This window comes from Nesoenas mayeri (genome assembly GCF_963082525.1).
Source record: "Nesoenas mayeri genome assembly, chromosome: 4".
Lineage (NCBI taxonomy): Eukaryota > Metazoa > Chordata > Aves > Columbiformes > Columbidae > Nesoenas > Nesoenas mayeri.
In genome coordinates this window covers 25,624,805-25,645,001 of record NC_137540.1, presented here as the reverse complement: position 1 = coordinate 25,645,001, position 20,197 = coordinate 25,624,805, and the positions used below count along the sequence as shown (strand labels likewise).

The window sequence follows — 20,197 nt, the reverse complement described above, 5'->3', positions numbered from 1 at the left end:
CTCCCTACCTGCTTTACTTCCCCAGATGCCTCTCCATAACAAGTTTGAAGCCCTGGAGCTTGAAGAGCAGGTAGGTGAGGTAGGTGAGGACACAGTGCGAGATCCGCCTACAGGGACACATAGAAAGAGGCAGTCAATTCCACACCTCAAGACAGCCTCTGACAAGAAAGAAAGAAGGGTGATTGTAATAGGCGATTCCCTTCCGAGAGAGGGACGGAGGGCCCAATATGCAGAGTTGACCCTCATCATAGGGAAGTTTGTACCCTACCCAGGGCCCGGATCAGGGATATCACCAGGGCACCCCCTGACTTGGTGCACCCAACAGACTACTACCCAATGCTGATCTTCCAGACAGGTGGGGAGGAGGCTGCATCCCACAGTATGAGGGGAATAAAGAAAGACTTCAAGGCTCTGGGACGGATGGTGAGAGAGTCTGGAGCTCAGGTGATTTTCTCATCACTCCTTCCATTTTTGGGTGACAACATAGGATGGAATAGAAGAATTCAATCTGTAAACTATTGGCTTCGAGACTGGTGCTACAGGCAGGGCTTTGGAAGTGTGGTCTGGACAATCAGGCAGTGAGGTGGACTGCGAACTGGCTGAAGGAAAGAAGCCAGAGAGTCTTGGTCAATGGGGCAGAGTCTGGTTGGAGGCCTGTATCTAGTGGAGGGCCTCAAGGGTCGGTGCTGGGGCAAGTACTGTTCAATATATTCATCAATGACTTGGATGAGGGCCTAGAGTGCACTATCAGCAAGTTTGCTGATGACATCAAGCTGGGAGTGGCTGACATGCCAGAAGGCTTTGCTGCCATCCAGCGAGACCTGGACAGGCTGGAGAGCTGGGCGGGGAAAAATTTAATGAAATATAATAAGGGCAAGTGTAGAGTATTGCATCTGGGTAGGAACAACCCCAGGTTCCAGTATAAGTTGGGGAATGATCCATTAGAGAGCAGCGTAGGGGAGAGGGACCTGGGGATCCTGGTGGACAGCAGGATGACCATGAGCCAGCCACTGTGGCCTTGTGGCCAAGAGGGCCAATGGCATCCTGGGGTGTATTAGAAAGGGGGTGGTTAGTAGGTCAAGAGAGATTCTCCTTCCCCTCTACTCTGCCCTGGTGAGACCCTATCTGGAATATTGTGTCCAGTTCTGGGCCCCTCAGTTCCAGAAGGACAGGGAACTGCTGGAGAGGGTCCAGCGCAGGGCAACGAAGATGATTCAGACAGTGGAGCACCTCCCCTATGAAAAAAAGGCTGAGGGAGCTGGGTCTCTTTAGTTTGGAGAAGAGGAGACTAAGGGGGGACCTTATTAATGTTTATAAATATATAAAGGATGAGTGCCATGAGGATGGAGCCAGGCTCTTCTCGGTGACAAACAATGATAGGACAAGGGGTAACGGGATCAAACTGGAACACAAGAGGTTCCATTTAAATTTGAGAAGAAACTTCTTCTCAGTGAGGGTAACAGAGCACTGCAACAGGCTGTCCAGGGGGGTTGTGGAGTCTCCTACTCTGGAGACATTCAAAACCAGCCTGGACACATTTCTGTGTAACCTCATCTAGGTGTTCCTGCTCCGGCAGGGGGATTGGACTAGATGATCTTTCGAGGTCCCTTCCAGTCCCTAGCATTCTATGATTCTATGAAAGTTTGAGCCTCTGCCGGGGCCAGGACAGCACTTTTTATCAGGCTTGATTTTTTTTCTATCATCTGTGAACGTTCATCTCTTCAATACTGATCTTGCAGCTGGTCTAGCACCCAAAGAAAAAACTTAATTTATAGCTGTCAGTTGCTTCATATAAACCTTGCAAAGGTGGAGCAAGAACACTGGCCACACCTGTTCTACCTTGAGTGTCTTTCTGCCCACTCAGGTGATCTTCACAGGATGCAGTCTGTGCAAAGATGCACGTGGTCCCGGAGTTGTTAAGACTCTACCATTAAATTAGAGGAATAAAAGGATGGATGGAGAAAATGAGCTGTGAAAATACAGGCCATCTATTCCAAACTGCAAAACAATCCTCTGTTAAAATGATGTTGAGAGTTATCTCACAATTTGGTGAAGAGTATGCACATGCTAAGGACATCCACTGGTTATGAAAGAGCGAGTTATGGCAGCGAGGCACAAAGTGACAAATTGTATAGCAGCTACGTAGCTCTCAGAATCAAGATGTCCCAGGCACAGGACCCACAAATCCAAAGAGATGGAAAGAACTAGGTAAAGACCTATTAAGAGGTTTCTCTGTATAGAGCTGTGGAGCATGGTATAGCTCATGAAAGCACCCAAACCTGCCACTCAAGCTCTGCAGGGAAGCTGGACACCTTACCTGTTGATGATGATTTACATCTGACATGGTTCAGGAAGGACAATGGGGCAGTCTGATTCTCATTGATGTAACTTAACTATTACCTGAGCACTGATGTGTGCATGCAGAGGTGAGCTGTGTGCGTATCTATTGCACACAAATGTACATGCGTAGAAGCCCAAACACAAAGAGAGTCAACATTAGTTTAGCATCCAGTCACATGTCACTTGTGTGCTTGGGCTGGCTAAGAGGAGAACGTGTGTGAAATAGGGGATGACATGCAGTCATTATTCCAATGGGATACTTATACAAGGAACAAGGATGGCTGGGATGAGGTGTCAACTGCAGGTCATTAATGCTGACAAGGCCTGCAGTCAGCTCCAGCAGCTGCCCCCTGCTTAAGTGGGGTGACCGATGTTGCCACCATCTTGTCTCCAAGGAGGCTTGAAGTCACATGGCTTAGGTCTAATACAGTAGGTAAAGCAGATATTAATAAAATTATCGTTCAGAGACATCTTAGGAATAAAACCTTTCATGCCATAATATTCTAACACTAAGCAGTGCACATCTTTGATAAATACATATGATTCTATAGATCAGTCTAGTCTGGCGCAACATTTGACTTAGTTTTGTGCTGCGTACAAGGTAAAAATGTCTGTGCCTTAAGCTCCATGGCAAACAAGAATGTATTTATTAAGCATTTACACAAGACTTAGCAGCATGGTGTTGCACATGTGTGTTATTATCACATAGAAGTAATCCAGTAATCCTAGCATTTAAAAATTATACCTGCTTCTATTATCTAGTGACCAATGACCCTGGTATAGCAGTAAGATCCCTGGGACTGGAGTATACTACCAGTTGGGTATTACTTAGAGTGACGTTTAGTTGCACTTAACAGAACTATGGGAACAAGGCTATTTATGTTGCATTTCTTTTGCACCAGATGTCCTTGTCTCTGCTTTTAGAGTCTAACTCTCCCATTTTCATCCATTAAAACTGGAATGTGAACTCTACTACCCATATCAGCAGTCTTCAGTTCCTAGCCATTGTTCAGAGCTCACTAGAGGCATCTTTACTTCCTCCATCCCCTAGTTGGCTTTGCATTCATTATTTGGTGTTCACATCATCTCTACAGAAATGTCAAATGCTATCACTGGCTTCATTCTTTATTGCATCCTCGTCCTCAGAGGCTGTAACCCTTAGAAACCTGCTGCCCTATCTCTTGTGTATTAATTGCCACCACTGTCACTTGGGAAAAGCACTGCTGCTTTGCCCAGAGAAGACATGTTGCATTTAGTGAACCTGCAACTTGTATGTGTGGCAGTGGCCCAGTTGCTGGCAAGTGCTGAGTGGAAATAAAAAATTACCCAGTTGAAAGGCATGCTTGCTGTTTCTCTTATAATTTCCTCCTGATTTTGTTGAAGTGTCTCTTATACTGCCACTCTAATTAGCAGCATTTATATCTCTGTTGTGATTTTGCTGGAGACACAAGCATGGGAATCAGATTAAAAGAGATGTCAGAAAACATCTGAATGTCAGTCAGTGCAATCCCCCACCCACCATCCAGAGCAGGAAAAGAGAGTGGGCAGACCCTTTGCTGCTGTGAGTTGTCCTTCTGCTTTCAATAACAACAAGGATTCGGCCCAGCTCTCACAGAGAGAACCACCAGAGTTGCTTCTGAGCAGGCACCAGGGCCCATACATGCTGGTCTTTGTCTGGAACAGCAAACGTGGTGTGAGGTGGCTGCAGCATGAAGTGACAGCAAGTTCAATAAATAGAAGAGGTCTTTCTTGCTTAGAGATTGATCAGTGTTGCTGTCATACACTATGATGTGTGCTAAGACAGTTCACAGTCTCATGTTTCTATTTTGTAACTATCTTCTTGAAAATCAGAGGTGATGTGCAATGTAAATAGGAGTTTTTAAAAAACAAAGTACTGTAGTACTCCAGAGAAAAGAGCTAACAGACATTCCACACATCAACACCACCACCTCAGTGGTATGGCAGTTACCATCTCAAACATGGCAGCAGGGTTCACAGAGGCCATTGAGAGGCCTGGTCCTGCAGCCCTTACTCAAGGGGCGCAGTTTTCATTCATCCAAATGTTTCTTAAAACTCCAGTAGGGAGCAACTGACTGTGACTAGATCAGAGATGCACAACTGGGGCAGATTTCTGTACTTCTACCTTCATGAAAACATGTGATGGTAAAGCATGCTCTCATCAACAAAACTTCCCTGATATAGTGATACAGTATTCTGGTTTTCTCCTGACTTTTTCTGAGCTAATGCCTATTTTTTCCCCTAGGCAGAACATTTACAGCTTTATAAATCAGGAAAGACAGACATAAAACATGCACCGAAACATGCCTAAGAGAGTATTCACAGAGTGCCAACTGAGCATGTGGCTGACTTTAAAGAAAAGGGCTTTAATTACAATTAACATAGGAAATATAAATTTAAATAAATAGGAAGAGTTATTTCATTTTACTTTATTTGGGCTATTGAGATCTATTAAAACCGAATTTTTCAGTGCTTACATTTACAAGTTGTTACCAAACCCTTGCCACCACTCAGTCTTAAGTGCAGCATTGGCAACCACAGATCTAAGTCAGCAGCAGGCACAATTACCCAGAAAGTTGAGTTTTATCACAGAACCACCTTATAAACCAGGTATAGCAAATAATTATTTCAGCTGAAGGCTAGTTATGTTTACTACTCCTCAGACAAGCCCTTGGAGGAAATTTTGCAGTCCACACTGAAAACCATTTGGTGTATATTTTAGTAATCCAAAGTGGAAGGCAAATGGAAGGCTGACGATTGGCTGTGAAAGTCAATTTCCAGCTTACATCACTTCACACAGGCTGAGTGGGAACAGGTTGCATGAGCTGAGCTAGAGTAATATGGCAGGAAAAAAGAGGTTTCTTAAATACAGACCAACTTTTAAAAGTCAAAACGTAGAATTTTACTTGCAGTTTGATCCACAGTTGAAACTTTAATCTAGCACAGAGAAACTGGCTTTTATTCAGTAAAAACATATTACATTTGGTAAGAATTTAAAATACAAAATGGTATAAGGTGCTATTCCAAGATGGATGTTTTTGTGTTGGTCATTGATTTGGCCCTGACTAGGAGCAGTTCTAATCAGAGGTAATTGGCCTTGATACTCCTAGGGTCAGGTCCACAGAGACTAGCCTAAAACTTTATGGGGAGAGCTGGACTTGAAGGCGTACAATCACTTTGGAGGGGAAAAAAGGGAGGATAAATTGGATTTTAGTTTGTTAGGCCAGAAACCTTTAAAATGCTTCTACACCAAAAAAGTAAATGCTAGGAGCAGGAAGCACTTCCAAGGCAAAAAGTATGAATGTTGTGCTGTGCTCGCTAAGATTAAAGGAATAATGCAAATCCGCAACAGGCAGGTAGGTATTAACAGCCCCCTATATATGCAAGTCCTTGATAGGCCTTTGCAAGGCCAAACCTACTGAAATTTGCTCTTTCATTTTCTTTCTCTCTCTGTTTCTCTTCACCAGAGTGGGGAGAATGGTAACTAACTTTGAAATATCTGACGTGGCTAATTCATTTAAAAGGGTAGAGTCAGTGACAAAAATACCATGGTGGAGCTAATATCATGCCAGTTTCTTTCCAGTTAGTACCTACATCCATTAGGAGTTTCTTTCACTCTGCTGACCACAAGACAGCATATACCACTGAACTTTTAGAGCCATAGGATTTGAGAAACTAGATGGAGATATCACAGAATTCTAATTCACAGACTCCTAGATCCAACAGAAACATAGTCCATTATATTCTGTTTTTCCTTTACATGCCTTTCTTTGTTACAAATGTCATTACCAGAGGGAGAAACCATACTTGGTTGCTATCATAACCTCAATAAAATGCTCTGTCAAGTTCATTAGCCACCTATGATCTCTGACCATCTGTTTGGGGTACATCTATGTCGTATTACCAAAGGGCACCGATGTCTACTACTCATGCTTGGCAGGTTGTTAGGCTTGACCCTGAATATCATTATGAAAATGACTGCACAAACAAAAGGTCATTCCCCTCCACTGCCTGAGATACGAACTGACTATTAGCAGGCAGAAGTCTTATCCTATGGATGTTATTATTTTATTAATGAAATTAAATACATGACCTGTGACTACTTGTGGTTCAACTGTGATAGACACTCTGGGTTTAAGACAGGCAAGCAAAGCTCTCCAGCGGTGAGGGCAAATGGAGCAGTCCATGCTAGCTGGAGAATGGAGCCAGGAACAGGGCAAAAAGGCAGCACTGACATAAGAATATGCCCTAAAAAATAATATCTCTCTCCTGGGATAAGCAGTTGTTTTCTAGAGGCAATTCTATATGATTTAGAGACCTGCTACAGTTTGTTACACTGGGGTGTATTCGGGTTTGCTAGGAAAGTCCTTCCACAGAACAGAGTAATATCCTGAGAGCCGTTAGGCTCTTCTGAAAATGTTCGGCCCTAAATAATCAACTTTCTTCTGGGATAGTATTCTACAACTTCCTAAAGATACCTGTCCATCATTTTACAACCATTCCAAATTTTAGCAGGTTTTATGTTGTACTATGATGTAAAATAAAATATCATACATCTACTTCGGCACAGAAAGATATAAAATGTGCTTCTAGCTACTGTGCACTTCCACTTGAATCTACCCTCTCTGATCAGACAGTAATGTTTTGCATCCAGCAAGGAAATTTATATTTCAGACCATTAAAGAATTTCTGTTGTTTCCAGTGGGAAAAAAAAAAAGTGATAATGAATTCCAAGAAAATGTAATAATTTTTAATTTGATCAAACTGATTTAACTTGCAGGGTTTGGATTACTAGACTAAGTATTAAAGATTTTGTGTTAAATTTTGTGTTAAAAAACTACAGATAGAAATGTGTATAAAAAATAAAGTAGTCCTTATATATGAATGAGAAATCCTGAGTCCTAGGGTACAAGCAACACAATGGTAATCATAGTACTGTACTTAGAGGGTTAAATCAAACATTCAAAGGCTGTATGTCAGTGAAACTGTTCCCTTTCATCTGGTTAGCAGTCAGACAGAGGCTGTTTAAGACAGACGGTGAGATTAGCCCATTTAAACTTAAGTGATTGATGTTCATTCAGCATTTTTGTCTGCCATAGTTATCAAAGTTCATTTCAGAGTGACTTGAAAGGAGCATATTTGTATGCATCCATATATACTTAGTGACATAAAGCAGCATTAATAACTCCATTACTTGTAATTAAATTAACTTTTCTTAAGATTGTGTTTAAATTACATGAAGGCTGTAACACAAGCCATCAAAAAGCAGCACATTCAATATTAAAATTAAATGTTAAGACTGAGGGTGTGCCATTATGTCACACTGTTGAGGGACAAAAATCAGCTGTACTGAGACATTCTAATTTATGGATGGATGTCAGCGTCAGCCTTAAAGTATAATGGGTTTGCCAACATATGGCACAGTCACTTCTTTTACAGTAGAAATTTCCCCTTTAGACAAAGCCTACAAACAGATGAAGAGGTGTATGTTACTCGAAGGCACTTCATAAAGATATTACAGTTGAGCTGTTCAGAAAATATTATGGCCTATGAAGACTCAGTTATTTAAAAATGCTAATAGCTTGAACATTTACAGCTTTTTCCTAATTCTTAATGGATCTGTAGTTTATAATGTACTTGCAAAAATTCATTTGAGAACAAAAATAATTTTGAATTATAGGAATATAGTAAAAAGATCAGAAGCAATAAATATAGGGTTTTATCATTTTTTTTCTTTTTCTCCCCACTGTCTGCCTCTAACATATAATTGCACCATTCAGCAGAACGTGTGCTGTAGTCCTTCCCAACTTTTTATCTTCTTGTTCATTCCTTCATTGTGCAAGAACTGTGCAATCAATGTCAAGATAATTGAACAGTTCCCTCACCCTGCCTTCTTTTTGATAATGTTGTATTAAAGCTAATGAAAAAATTTGCATGCATGAAATGATTAGCATGTGCACCTGCTTTCAGGGTTCAGATACTCTTGTGTCGATACAGTGAGTATCTGGCTGGGCCTATTTGAGCATACTCTGAACTCAATTAGCTACAACTTAGCACAAGCTTATAATAAACTCATCTTAAGTGAGTAAATCTCCTTGAGGCTGCCACAGGTACCTGCAGATGATAGTAACACCTTCAAGATTATACATAAATTCTCACTTTGTAAAAATAGCCTTGATGTTTTCTCGAGTCTTCCCTGTTGGTTAGAGAATTAGAGCACAATGAAGTCAAAGGAAATGAGTCACCTCATTCTGTCATCAAGTTTCCTCTCTAGTTCCTGGTCAGTTCATTTCCATCGTCACTCATCCCTGCTGACATAAAGTATTTGTACTAGTTTTCCTCCAAATGGCAGTGAAATAAGTCTGAATCTTTTAAAACATGCCAAATCACTGTTGAAGAACACTGGGACTTTTCACTCCTATGGCTATGGAGAATACCTAATACCATTCCTAATAATCTTGGGCAATTTGAATGATTAATGCGTTACTTTTGCTCAAAATAAAATATTTTCATTTAAATGTTGTCAAAAAGCAAATTCACAGAGGTACGGATACAGAGCGAAAGAAAATTATTTGCTGATTCTGTGTGAGCAATCAAAAGGCTTCTCACCTGCTCTTGGTGTTTGTGGCCTACAACATAGTTTCAAATTATTTTAGTTCTCTCTCTTTATCTGTGACTCATAGAGAAAAGGCAGATGTAGAGCTATGTCAAGGAAACGTGGTCATTAAATTAATTTCATTCTTGGACTTCAAATTTGTGACAGGGTGGAAAAAAATGATGCCATTGCCTGAAATTAAGTTCTGACCTCTTCTTGAATCTGCCAACATGGAGGTGTTCCTGACTTAGACCAAAAATCCCAAGACACCACAACAGTGGATTATCTGCCATATCAGTAAGATACCTTCTTGGGATGTTGTTGTTACCATACTGTTCCTTCTCAGCAGAAGCGTCTCACATGCAAAGAGAAAAATTACAGCCTGATTCAAATAGCTGCTGAATGCCAGGTACAAAGCAGGACTTGACTAATAGCCACATAGCCCAGTAGTCCGAATGAAACTATACAGGCTGCTCAAGATGAATGTGTTGCAAGAGTAAGAAGATGTAGGACATATACCGTAAGTTTTCCACAGGTGGGACTCTGATAAAGAAATGCCTTAACAATGAGTCAAAATGAATTCCTTTTTAAGAGCCAAAATACTCTGGAACTAGCCAGCAGTTAATTCCTGTGAAATCCAAGTTGAAGCAGAAAACCACAGCAAGTCTTTGGCAGCTGGGCCCTTTTATGGGACGCCACTGGGTGATGGTGCAACGGTTGGCACATCTCTAATTAGGGAAGACTGGATGCAATTTACTGCAGAAGATGAGCAAGAGTTGCACATAACAGTTTCAAGAGGCAACACAATATCCAAGAAGGACATAACGGAATAGCTTGCAGATTATTTTGTGTGTTCCTCCATTGACAGAGGTGCCTACAGCACTACAGCTGCCTTGTACAGACTAGTTTTAGGCGTGCCAAGTGATAGATCTCCATTTCCCAGGAAAAAATGGGAAATTCTTTGACTCGGTTGTCCGGAAGTCCTCCTTGATTATAGGCCTTTTTTTCCTCTTCCTAAAAAACAGTAGTTATGCCCTTTTCTCTAGTCTGAGTTATCTCAAACCAATCTTACTTGTTGTGAATGCTTTAAGAGCACACTTTTCAGCTCCTGAGTGACTAAGCAGTTGCTTTCTTATGATGTCTGCATTTTGCTTTGGAAAGCCAGACACAGTATGGCCTAGCATGCTTAGTAAGAAACAGGGATCTTCCACAGCCACTGAGGACTTGAAACAAAAGGCTTCCTCAGCCCCAGCTCTATTTCCATACATGAGATTAATCATGTAAATAATCTTCTGTAAAGAAATGAAAGACTGTAGAAATTTGTAGCACAGTTTGAATCTGCACAAAATTCAAATGTCAGGACTCTGTCACAGCATTTTCTTGCCAAGTTTATATGCTTGAATAATAATTCAATATTTCCTCCTGCATACAGTACTTTGGTAAACGTCAAAGCCGTGTAACTGGGATTTATCACATAGGCAGCTATGGATAGCTGGACTTCTATCCATTCTGGCTGCCCTACAGTAACTTTTTAAAAAATAAGAAAAGGGAAAAGTGAAGGCCTGAACCTTAACTCATCAATACTGTGAAAGATAAAAATGATAATGATTCTGTTTGAGACATGTATGTGTCTGAATGGCCAGAGGCACACAGTGACGTGTGCTGCACTGAAGTTAAAACATTACTTAAATCTGCAAAGCAAAGATTTCCATTTGAAATTTCCTGATGAAATTTAACAAGGGAAAGTGTAGAGTCTTGCATCTGGGCAGGAACAACCCCGGGTTCCAGTATAGGTTGGGAAACTGCATATTAGAGAGCAGTGTAGGGGAAAGGGACCTGGGGGTCCTGGTGGACAATAGGATGACCATGAGCCAGCACTGTGCCCTCGTGGCCAGGAAGGCCAATGGCATTCTGGGGTGTATTACAAGGTGGGTGATTAATAGATTGAGAGAGGTTCTCCTTCCCCTCTACTCTGCCCTGGTGAGACCCCATCTGGAATATTGTGTCCAGATCTGGGCCCCTCAGTTCAAGAAGGACAGGGAACTGCTGGAGAGGGTCCAGCGTAGGGCAACAAAGATGATTAAGGGAGTGGAGCACCTCCCTTATGAAGAAAGGCTGAGGGAGCTGGGTCTCTTTAGTTTGGAGAAGGGGAGACTGAGGGGTGACCTCAGTTTATAAATATCTGTTTATAAATATATAAAGGGTGAGTGCCACGAGGATGGAGCCAGGCTCTTCTTAGTGGCAAACAATGATAGGACAAGGGGTAATGGGATCAAGCTGGAACACAAGCGGTTCCACTTAAATATGAGAAAAAACTTCTTCTCAGTAAGGGTGACAGAGCACTGGAACAGGCTGCCCAGGGGGGTTGTGGAGTCTCCTTCTCTGGAGACATTGAAAACCCGCCTGGACATGTTCCTGTGTGACCTCATCTAGGTGTTCCTGCTCCGGCTGTGATACTGTGAAAGATAATACAGATAAATGGCATATATAATTGAAACAAATTGATATGCATATCAATATAAATAGAGGTATATATGTTTATTATGTGGAAATTTAACCCATGTGCCGTGTTTCATTTTCATCACATTAAGTTAGTGTGTGATGCCTCTGTGCATGCAGCTCTTTGTATGCATATATACATATAAGAGTTTTTCATATAGAAATGTATGTATGTGTAAATTGTGTGAATGTAAATATAAGATAGGCCATATGTCCCAGAAGTCCCAAAAGAGCATCTGATGTTGATATGTAGACAGTGTGTTAAGGACCTTCCTAATTAATAACCCAGATTAAAACCTCTTGGCAATCAATTTAAGATTAATGACAGAAGTCATTCTCTATGCCCTTCCACCCGCATCTCGGGCTGTGAAAACCCTGGGTTGTGAAACTTTAATCCTGTTATCTGCTGCTTTCTTCATCTGAAAAGCCTACAGATTAACACAGCAGACATTATTGAATTTACAACCAGCCGCTCGGACAGCTGCCCTACTTTCAGCAGTTAATGGAAAAGGAACTAATCTGGTTAGGAGCACAGGACTAGTTCATAAATCTGGGTGCCCAAGACAGTTAAAGCTGTCACGTCTCTTCTGGAGAGCGGTGACCGAATTAACCTGTCAGCTTGCTTCTTGCTGCTTCTTGAAGGTAGTCGGTCTCTCTGTAAGCCAGACTAATGAGATACTCAACATTAACATAAACTACATCGTCCTTCCCTATACATCAGGGCTGTGCCCAAGCTAGGAGCTGTGTTTTATAGCTGGGTTTGGTTAGCTATATACTGCCCTCTTTTCACTGGAAGCCAGGTAGTGATATAACTGGTGTTACTGCAAACCATGCCATAAAAATATGCTTTTCAGAATTAAGAAAACAAATTTGTTTTTTCCCTTTTGAATCATGCCCAGTGAAACAAGCAGTTATTGAAAAAAAACTGAACTGCCAAATGAAATGTTTTGGTTTTAGTACAGCTTGGGACTGGGGGAAGAATTGTAATGCTCTTTAGGGTAGCAGGGATGGTACTTGACAGCTATAGCAAATTCATACTCCACCCAGAAAAGACTGACTTTTCCATTCTTAATAGACATTATCCCCATTGCCAGCAAAGGTGAGGTTACCATGATGGCAGGTATGGTTTATTTGTTGCATTTTAGGAGGTCTAAGGCACTCATCTTTCAGATAGCTATTTGTAAACTAATAAAGCAAGAATTCTTCTGGCTGCACACTCTCCTGGCAACTCAGCTTTTTAAAATGCTCTTTTAAAGTGTATCATTGCTTCACAAAAAGTACATTCTATGCTGGCATGACAGTACTTCCATCAGGACTATGACCCAATTATATAGCCTGCTGTTTTCTACCCCATTTCCCCAAAAATGAGCCCTCGCATGATTTTTTCAGGATTTTTGATGATGCTCGAAACATGAGACCTACTTCAAAAATAAGTCCTAGTTACAGTTCATAAACAAATCAATTTAAATAGTGTCCAGGTAGCTATACATGTAAAAAAGTAGCAAGTTTTGGAGCAAAAATTAATGTAAGACCCTGTCTTATTTTCAGGAAAACAGGGTATCAGCAATGGCAACACTACAGGTGAAGAACCACGCTTAGCAGCATGGAACTGCCTCCAAGGACATGCACAAGGTCTTTTAGACTCTAGGAGTAACGGTCAAATTGGTAAAAATGTCATAACCTTAACACTGACAAGTAGATTTATTTCATTCATACAAGTGTTCACATTTACGAATTCTGAAGGCTTATTTTAAAGAGAGGAACAGTGCTCATCTGCACAAAGGGAAGGAGTGCCAGAAGTGACTGCCTACCTAGATGGGAAAATATCTTTATTTCTCATGACATCAGAGCAACGTCATCTTTTAATAAAGATGATTACTGCGTTCATTGATTGACAGGTAGCAAATCTAACAATTAAGATATTACCTCACATAACCACTCTAGGTAGGATGGAGCACCTGAGAGGTAGACAGGCTGGACCCTCCTAGATGTCAGCCTGCAATCCAGTTTTAACAAAGTGAAACTGTGATACCCATTTACGATGAGCATCCTTTTGGAGGAATCACTACTACTGACGTGTTTTAAGTAACATGTTTTAATTGCAGAATATTCCAGTAAGCTCATAATCATGCTTGGTTCTTTGCTATCAGTTGCCATTTTAACAAAAGGGGCAAGTATGCTCTCCAAAAAAATACTTTTTCAGGGAGGCCAAGGGGCGATTGTTTTTCTGAAGTCTTGTTCAGTGCTTCACTCACCAGGATGCATTGCTTTCTCTTGGAGACTGACCTCTGAATTCAGTCTGAATAGGTCAGGCTAGAGAGGGCTCTGACCAGCCTGATCTGGTTGAAGATGTCCCTGCTCATGGCAGGAGTTTGGACTAGATGAGCTTTGAAGGTCCTTTCCAACCCAAACTAGTCGATGATTCTGTTCTATGAAATGAATACTCTTAAATGTTTTCTTCCACTTTCTGTAACAGTGAACTTAATAATTGTAATGATAATATGGGTCTATTCTGGAAGTTTCAAGAAAAACTAGAGCTCCAGTTTAGCTTTTAACTCTCAGGTCTATACAGACAAATTCCCACTGGAAGAAATGGCAGAAGGAATATTTTGGCAGAAAACACTTAAGGAAAGGAGATGCTCTTTAACTCCTTTTTAATCTTTCATACTTCCTAACTAGTTTTGCATCTTCTTTACCATTGCAGGAATTTAGAAGATCCAATATAAACATAAACTTAGCTGTATGAATGATACTGAAGTTTCTTTTTCAAATTCTCAGTCAACAATTTTCTTTAGCATAATAATTTCCATGTTCTACTAAAATATTGCTATACCATACTATCATTTAACAAGGAGCTTCAGTGAACTGAGTTTTACATTGTAATATGACATCTTGCTAGGTGCAGTTTGATTTTTAAAACTTTTAAACCATAAAGTGCACTGCTTCAAAGTAGCCACAGTAATCTTTCTCTAACTGCAACTTGTTATTTCTGTATACATTTCAACAATTTTCAGTGACTAAATAAAGCCAAATCATCTTCATTCTCTTGAAGGAGGTCCTCTGCAGTTAGAAAACGGACGAACCATTCAGATTTTAGAGAATACAGCAGTAAATAAAAAATCATGCTATCACTAGTCTTGTTCTTGTTGCCATTACGCTGTAGGCAAGCAAACATGGCTAAGTGATTTAGAAAGCACTAAGTTGGTAATAGTGCTGGCATCTCTGCTGGAAGGGTGGATGACGAGCTGCCAGCTGAACCCTTTTAAAGCATTGTGGGGAGCTGACAGTTGGGGTACTCCTAGGCACTGCAGCTAGTCTTTTGTTTCAAAACAGTCTGTTTTCTCTCAGTTTAAAGCACTTGAAGCCTCAGCCTTCCACCAATTACTATTGCACTCTACAGTTGACAGACTGCTGCTGATGTAGTATTTTCTGCCTATGCCCAGTATTGGAATTACTGAAGAAACACAAAGGGAACAGTAACGTGAGCCTCATTTCAGAGAATATAATAGTGTCAGTGTTTCTAACTGTAAATTTTGTGATGCTAACAGAGTCAAAATGCAGAATATAATTATTTTATGTGTGCTTTGAGATGCTCACAAAATAACATTAGCTTAAATAGATTTTTCTATTAATCCTGAAACCGTTATTATAAATGAATCTTTAAAGCAAGTAAATGGTAATAGGCTTAAAATTAAAAACAAGTAAAAATGTCATCCTTTTTACTAGGCTGTTTTGTAACATTAAAAAAGCTTGAAAGTACTCAATAGTTCTACTATAGAAATTCTTCTAAAATTAGTTGCAGGGCTTTTTCCTTTACCAGTCACGTTATTTGCTTCCTGATAGCACAAAATCTTAAATGCAGGTGCCATAGGCTGTCTGTGGACTTAAAGCTATTTATGTGCATAAATGTGCACAGGATCAGAATCTCAGCCAGCATCAAACTGCACAAAGCGACAAGGTCATGTAAAGAATTTGAAATGCCTTTAGGTGCTAAACTACAACTCAGAAAATAAACACAAGAATTTAGATAAAAGAACAAGACTCTAACATGCATGTTGTGAACCTGTGACAAGTTTTCTTCTCATGTAGTAACAAACTTGGTGGTAAAGTTATTACAGTAGAGAAACAACAGCAGATACTCCTCCACCGTGCCACCCTAACAGCACCCACTATCAGCTCTGCTTCCTAGCTGAATGGAATGCTGAGGACTGAAGGTTGCCGTACCCTCAGTTAAAACCCTCAGGCAGTTAACTGGTTTGTCAAAGTACCCCAAAACTAATGTGCTTCAATCTTCTTTACCCCTTTAATTAAAAAAAGGAAAGAAAATATAAAGAGGAGTATGAAAGTAAGGTAATGCATCATTTATAGATTTTGTTGTTAGTACAGAAAATGAAACACAGCTTTGAAAACAAAATCTCCTGCTGCAGATTCTACTATGTTTGATGGGAGCCCTTCAAAAGAGTTCATGGCTTAATGGAGGCTGTTTATGTGGAGACTTCGATCTGTACCTGCTGTCCCCTGTCACTCCCTGGAAACTTGGCGGCAGATGTTGCAGCATTAAGTTGTCTCTGAAGTGGCTCTGTGTCCTCATCTCCCCACCACAATAGAGTCAAACTATGTTAGATCTCTTTATTTGTGCCTGAGGCATGTTTGGGAGTGCAGCTGTGTCCACCCCCACTATACCTTTAGTGTTTCAGCCCCCAGGCGGCAAATGTGAGACCAAAACTGTTCTGCCACTCTTAACTACATCTGCTGACAATCCTGCAGCCTCGCTGCAGGCTGCCAAGGACCTGTGCCTCCACTCAAAACAGATGTCGGCAGCAACCTGCTAGCTCACACCTGTATAAGCTTCTCTAACCTCATGGATTGCTAGCTGAAAAATTTATTACTCCAAGGACTTCCATCCACAATCAAAGCTTCTTGACTAAACTGTGTGCAGCCCTCAAACTGGGCCACCCTCAGTATTACCTGGCAACATGGAAGAGGTGGGAGAGGAGAGAGAGAAGGAAGAAAAAGCTCACTGTGCTTTGATACTTCACGCTTAAATTTCAATTACTTGATCAAGGACTTGAATTCAGCAGTGAATTCTACAAATGGAAACTACCAAGTTCTTAAACAATAAAAAAAAGAAAATAAAACAAGACAACTATGTGGCTGCTATTTACCATAACAATGCTTCCAAAGTATGTCTATGTATATCTCACTGCACATACACTTGACTGCTCATCCATTCATTGACTTTAACCCGTCAGAGCACAGTGCAGGAGCTGTACCTAGCAAGTTATAAACTAGTAAAAAGATTTAATTATTTTTTCCCCCGAGATGTGAAATACTGTGCCAGACAGAAACTGCATTCCTAGAGTGTTACAGGTTTGATGACCGTTGGTTTAGATTTTATCAGTACAATTCTACTCCTTTTTTCAGTGGAGATACCAGAGATTAGTGAGCTACTTCTCTGTTTTTCATAAACCAAGATGTTGGTGTCTTCCTGTCACATCCAGAAAAGACAGATGACTGACTTCACAATGGCTCAACAAAGCCTTCCCTGCCAAGGCAGTTTTTACAGTAGCTACCTGCCTTTATGGCCAGAAATCCTCAAAACAGGGCTGGACTGACAATTTTTTAGCCTGTTCAGGCACCATTTCTTCTATGTTCCTATTTACATTCAATTCACCTGTTAAACTACATTGCAGTGTATATTTTGTATGTAGATTTATTATTGTTAATTCAGTTGCTTGTAGCATGTATTATCCACACACAGAGTAAATAACTTGCCAAGGTAACAACTAGAATGATAACACTAGGATTTGACTGTGTTCACTATTTCTAGTATTGCACTTTTGTCATTCTGCTTCTTCCAACACTTGTCTTAATGAAATCTTACCTTTTCTTCTTCCATTAGAACAGTACCAAACTTCATCCCCATTGTCAGGAAAATAATCTAAATACTGACTATCTCTCATTTTCTCAAAGGTAACTCCCTCCCTTTAACCTCTTTAACCTCTCTAATTCTTATATGTCATCATAAAGATGCATATGTGGCAAAAAAGCATTATTGCATACTGCTGCTTTGTGCTATGAATCTGAGGAAGCAGTTTGCTCCTATCTCTCTTTAGATGTGCCACAAACAGGAATCTGAATGGTTCCAGTAGATTTGAAATACCTTAATGATACATCAGTTCTTGAGATAAATGCTAAGATTTAAAGTAATACTTTCTTAAGGAATAACAATCAGAAATACACTATCTAGCTTTACTATAAAAGGTTCAAATAGTCACTCTTACTTCCTCTACTTCCCAGTCATAGCTGTCTTTGTAGTGGAGGCCACTTTTTCATGGGTCATGAGTGTTCTATAAGAATGGATTATCTAAGAAACAAGTTTCCTCACTTTTTTTTTCTATGAAAGTCACCTTTGGCATGTAAGTACAAAGGTAGGTGAAGCAACTTGCATGAAAGCTATTTGTGGTCATGAAATTTTATTTTGTTTTAGTATTATGATAGTCAAATTCTACTCTTATAAATAGCTGGAAATAAGAAAGATTTGCGTATTTGTTACAGAGAGTGGACACTGCATGAAGTCTGTGCTATGTTACTGTTTTCCAGCTGAACACACAAAAAACACCCTGTGTTCAGGAGATCCGTGTTCCTGCAGCATTACTTTGGCTGGTGAGTGTGATGCATCTTTCAATATACTTTGTTTCCCCAATGCATTATTTTCTCTGTTGCACCATTCTTTCAGCTGCACTGTTTGCTTTAGTTAAGGTCAAAGAATTGCCAATGTTCAGCAGCTGCTAAAGCCTAGCTGTAACATGCCCCTCTTTTGCTGACTCCAGCAGACACGCTCACCACATACAAACCTCATCTCCTTGCTGTGGTCGCATCAAAGAGACTCTGTCATACTGTCTTCGTAACAGCGCCCACAGTGCATCAAGCCGACCCTGTGGCAACAGAGCAACAGGACTTTGAGTGTGATAAAATCAGTCAACGGAGAGCACATCACACATGCTGAGTTAATGTCCAAGGAGATCCATGGATAAATTTACTGGCAGAACTGAACACCAGTTCCTCAGAGCTGGATAAGCAAAGTATAAACCTAGGCTTGTATCACCCACACCACATAGCTGTGGTGCTGCTTTTTCCCATTGGTGAATGCAAGGTAATCCACTATCACCTCCACTGAGAGCAGAGTAGCTGTGATCTAACCCACATTTATTTCTGAGTGATTTAGAAGTAATATGTTTATTTGCCAACACCTGGGGCTGATTTTGCCACATGTCCAGCTGAGATTTCTCCCACATTAATGTGTTTGTTTTTACAGCATGTATACAGCAAGGTTGTTGCTCTCAGGAAGGCTCAAACCTGCTCAGCGCATGGTATACAGCTGACTTGTGCTCTGTGCTGATTCTAGCAGGTACTGAATGCAGCAGATTCACTGGGAGTGCTCAGACTGCCTGTGCAGGAACATGCATGGCAGCTCTGATGCTTGTCAGAAGCATCCTGCTCTGCACAGATGGGTTGCAGAGTGTGCATGTGTGTGTGTGTGGACAACATATTCAGGACTTGTGATAAGAAGTTGTGAGGACAGAATAGCTTTGTCTGTACTCCCAGCTAAACCTGTGTACTCTGTGCTCTTACCCAACTTCAGTTTTTAAGAAGAGCTTGTTATGGGTTTGCAAGTGACTCATGGCATCTACAGAGGAAAACGTCTTGATGCTGTTTATTGTGTTTCACTTGTTTGTCAGGCTTTGTAATTTTTATTTTTCTTGATTGGTAGTGAGTTTAATTCAATGTTTAAAACTCAGTATAACAGCTACAAACATTGTGGTTTTAGGCTTCATTAGAAATACACTGAGATAAACAAAATGCCAAAAAAGCCTCCATATATTTTAATACTCTTACTGTAGGATACATCCCTTTTTTGTGAAAGGATAACAGAATGTTGCATGTAACAATGAAGGAGTGTATTTAGGCCTAAAAACGCTGCTCCTGCTATCCATCCTGAGTAGGTGTTAACTTTGAGAATAGCATATTACATTTGAATGGGAATACTTGAAAAATAATGTACAGTTCAGCATGCATAAGACTGGTAAGGGAGACAAATGCCAGTCAGCCTTTAGTACAAAATTATATTGTACTGAAGACTAAAAACATTACCTTAATTGGTGTATACCACTTCTCCTGAATGGCTGGTGAGGTAGGCTTTGGTTTAGGTGGTTTAGGATGAAAAGGTTCTTCTGGTTCTTCTGGAAGTTTCACCACAGCATTTTTTGCTTTTTCTAATCTAGCTCCTTCTTCAGTGGATCCTTTATCACCCCAGCGAACCTAAGTAAAGCCAGAGTTCATATGTAAATGTGCTGCAGGAAAAGGACAAGGAAACTGATGCAAATAACAGACAAAGCTGAAAAACTTTAAATTTGGAAGAAGTTCTAAATTAACAAGAGGGGGAGATACTGAGGGAAATGTTCACTCTTCATTTGTGATGACAAGTATTTTTAGTTAATATGATGTTTTTGGCTGGGATAGAGTTAATTTTCATCATAATAGTTTGCATGGGGCCTTGGTTCGGATTTGTGCTGAAAACACTGATAACACAGGGATGTTTAGTTGCTGTTGAGCAGTGCTTACACAGTCAAGGCCTTTTCTGATCCTCATACCACCCCACCTGTGAGTAGACTGGGGGTGCACATGAAGCTGGTAGGACACATGCTCAGAAAAGCTGAGCACAACTGCCCAAAGGAATATTCC

At 40.5% G+C, this 20,197-nt stretch overlaps 1 protein-coding gene across 1 annotated transcript in view; it reads right to left on the bottom strand.

Annotated features, from left to right (window-relative positions):
- The window catches only part of ANTXR2 (ANTXR cell adhesion molecule 2), a gene marked incomplete at both ends in the record, with an annotated part of 117,664 nt that overhangs the window by 28,570 nt on the left and 68,897 nt on the right, over positions 1–20,197 (bottom strand). The window contains 2 exons of the mRNA XM_080344362.1: positions 18,310–18,390; positions 19,607–19,774. Coding sequence (XP_080200488.1) covers positions 18,310–18,390; positions 19,607–19,774 — 249 coding nt within the window. The remainder of the gene's footprint in view (positions 1–18,309; positions 18,391–19,606; positions 19,775–20,197) is intronic.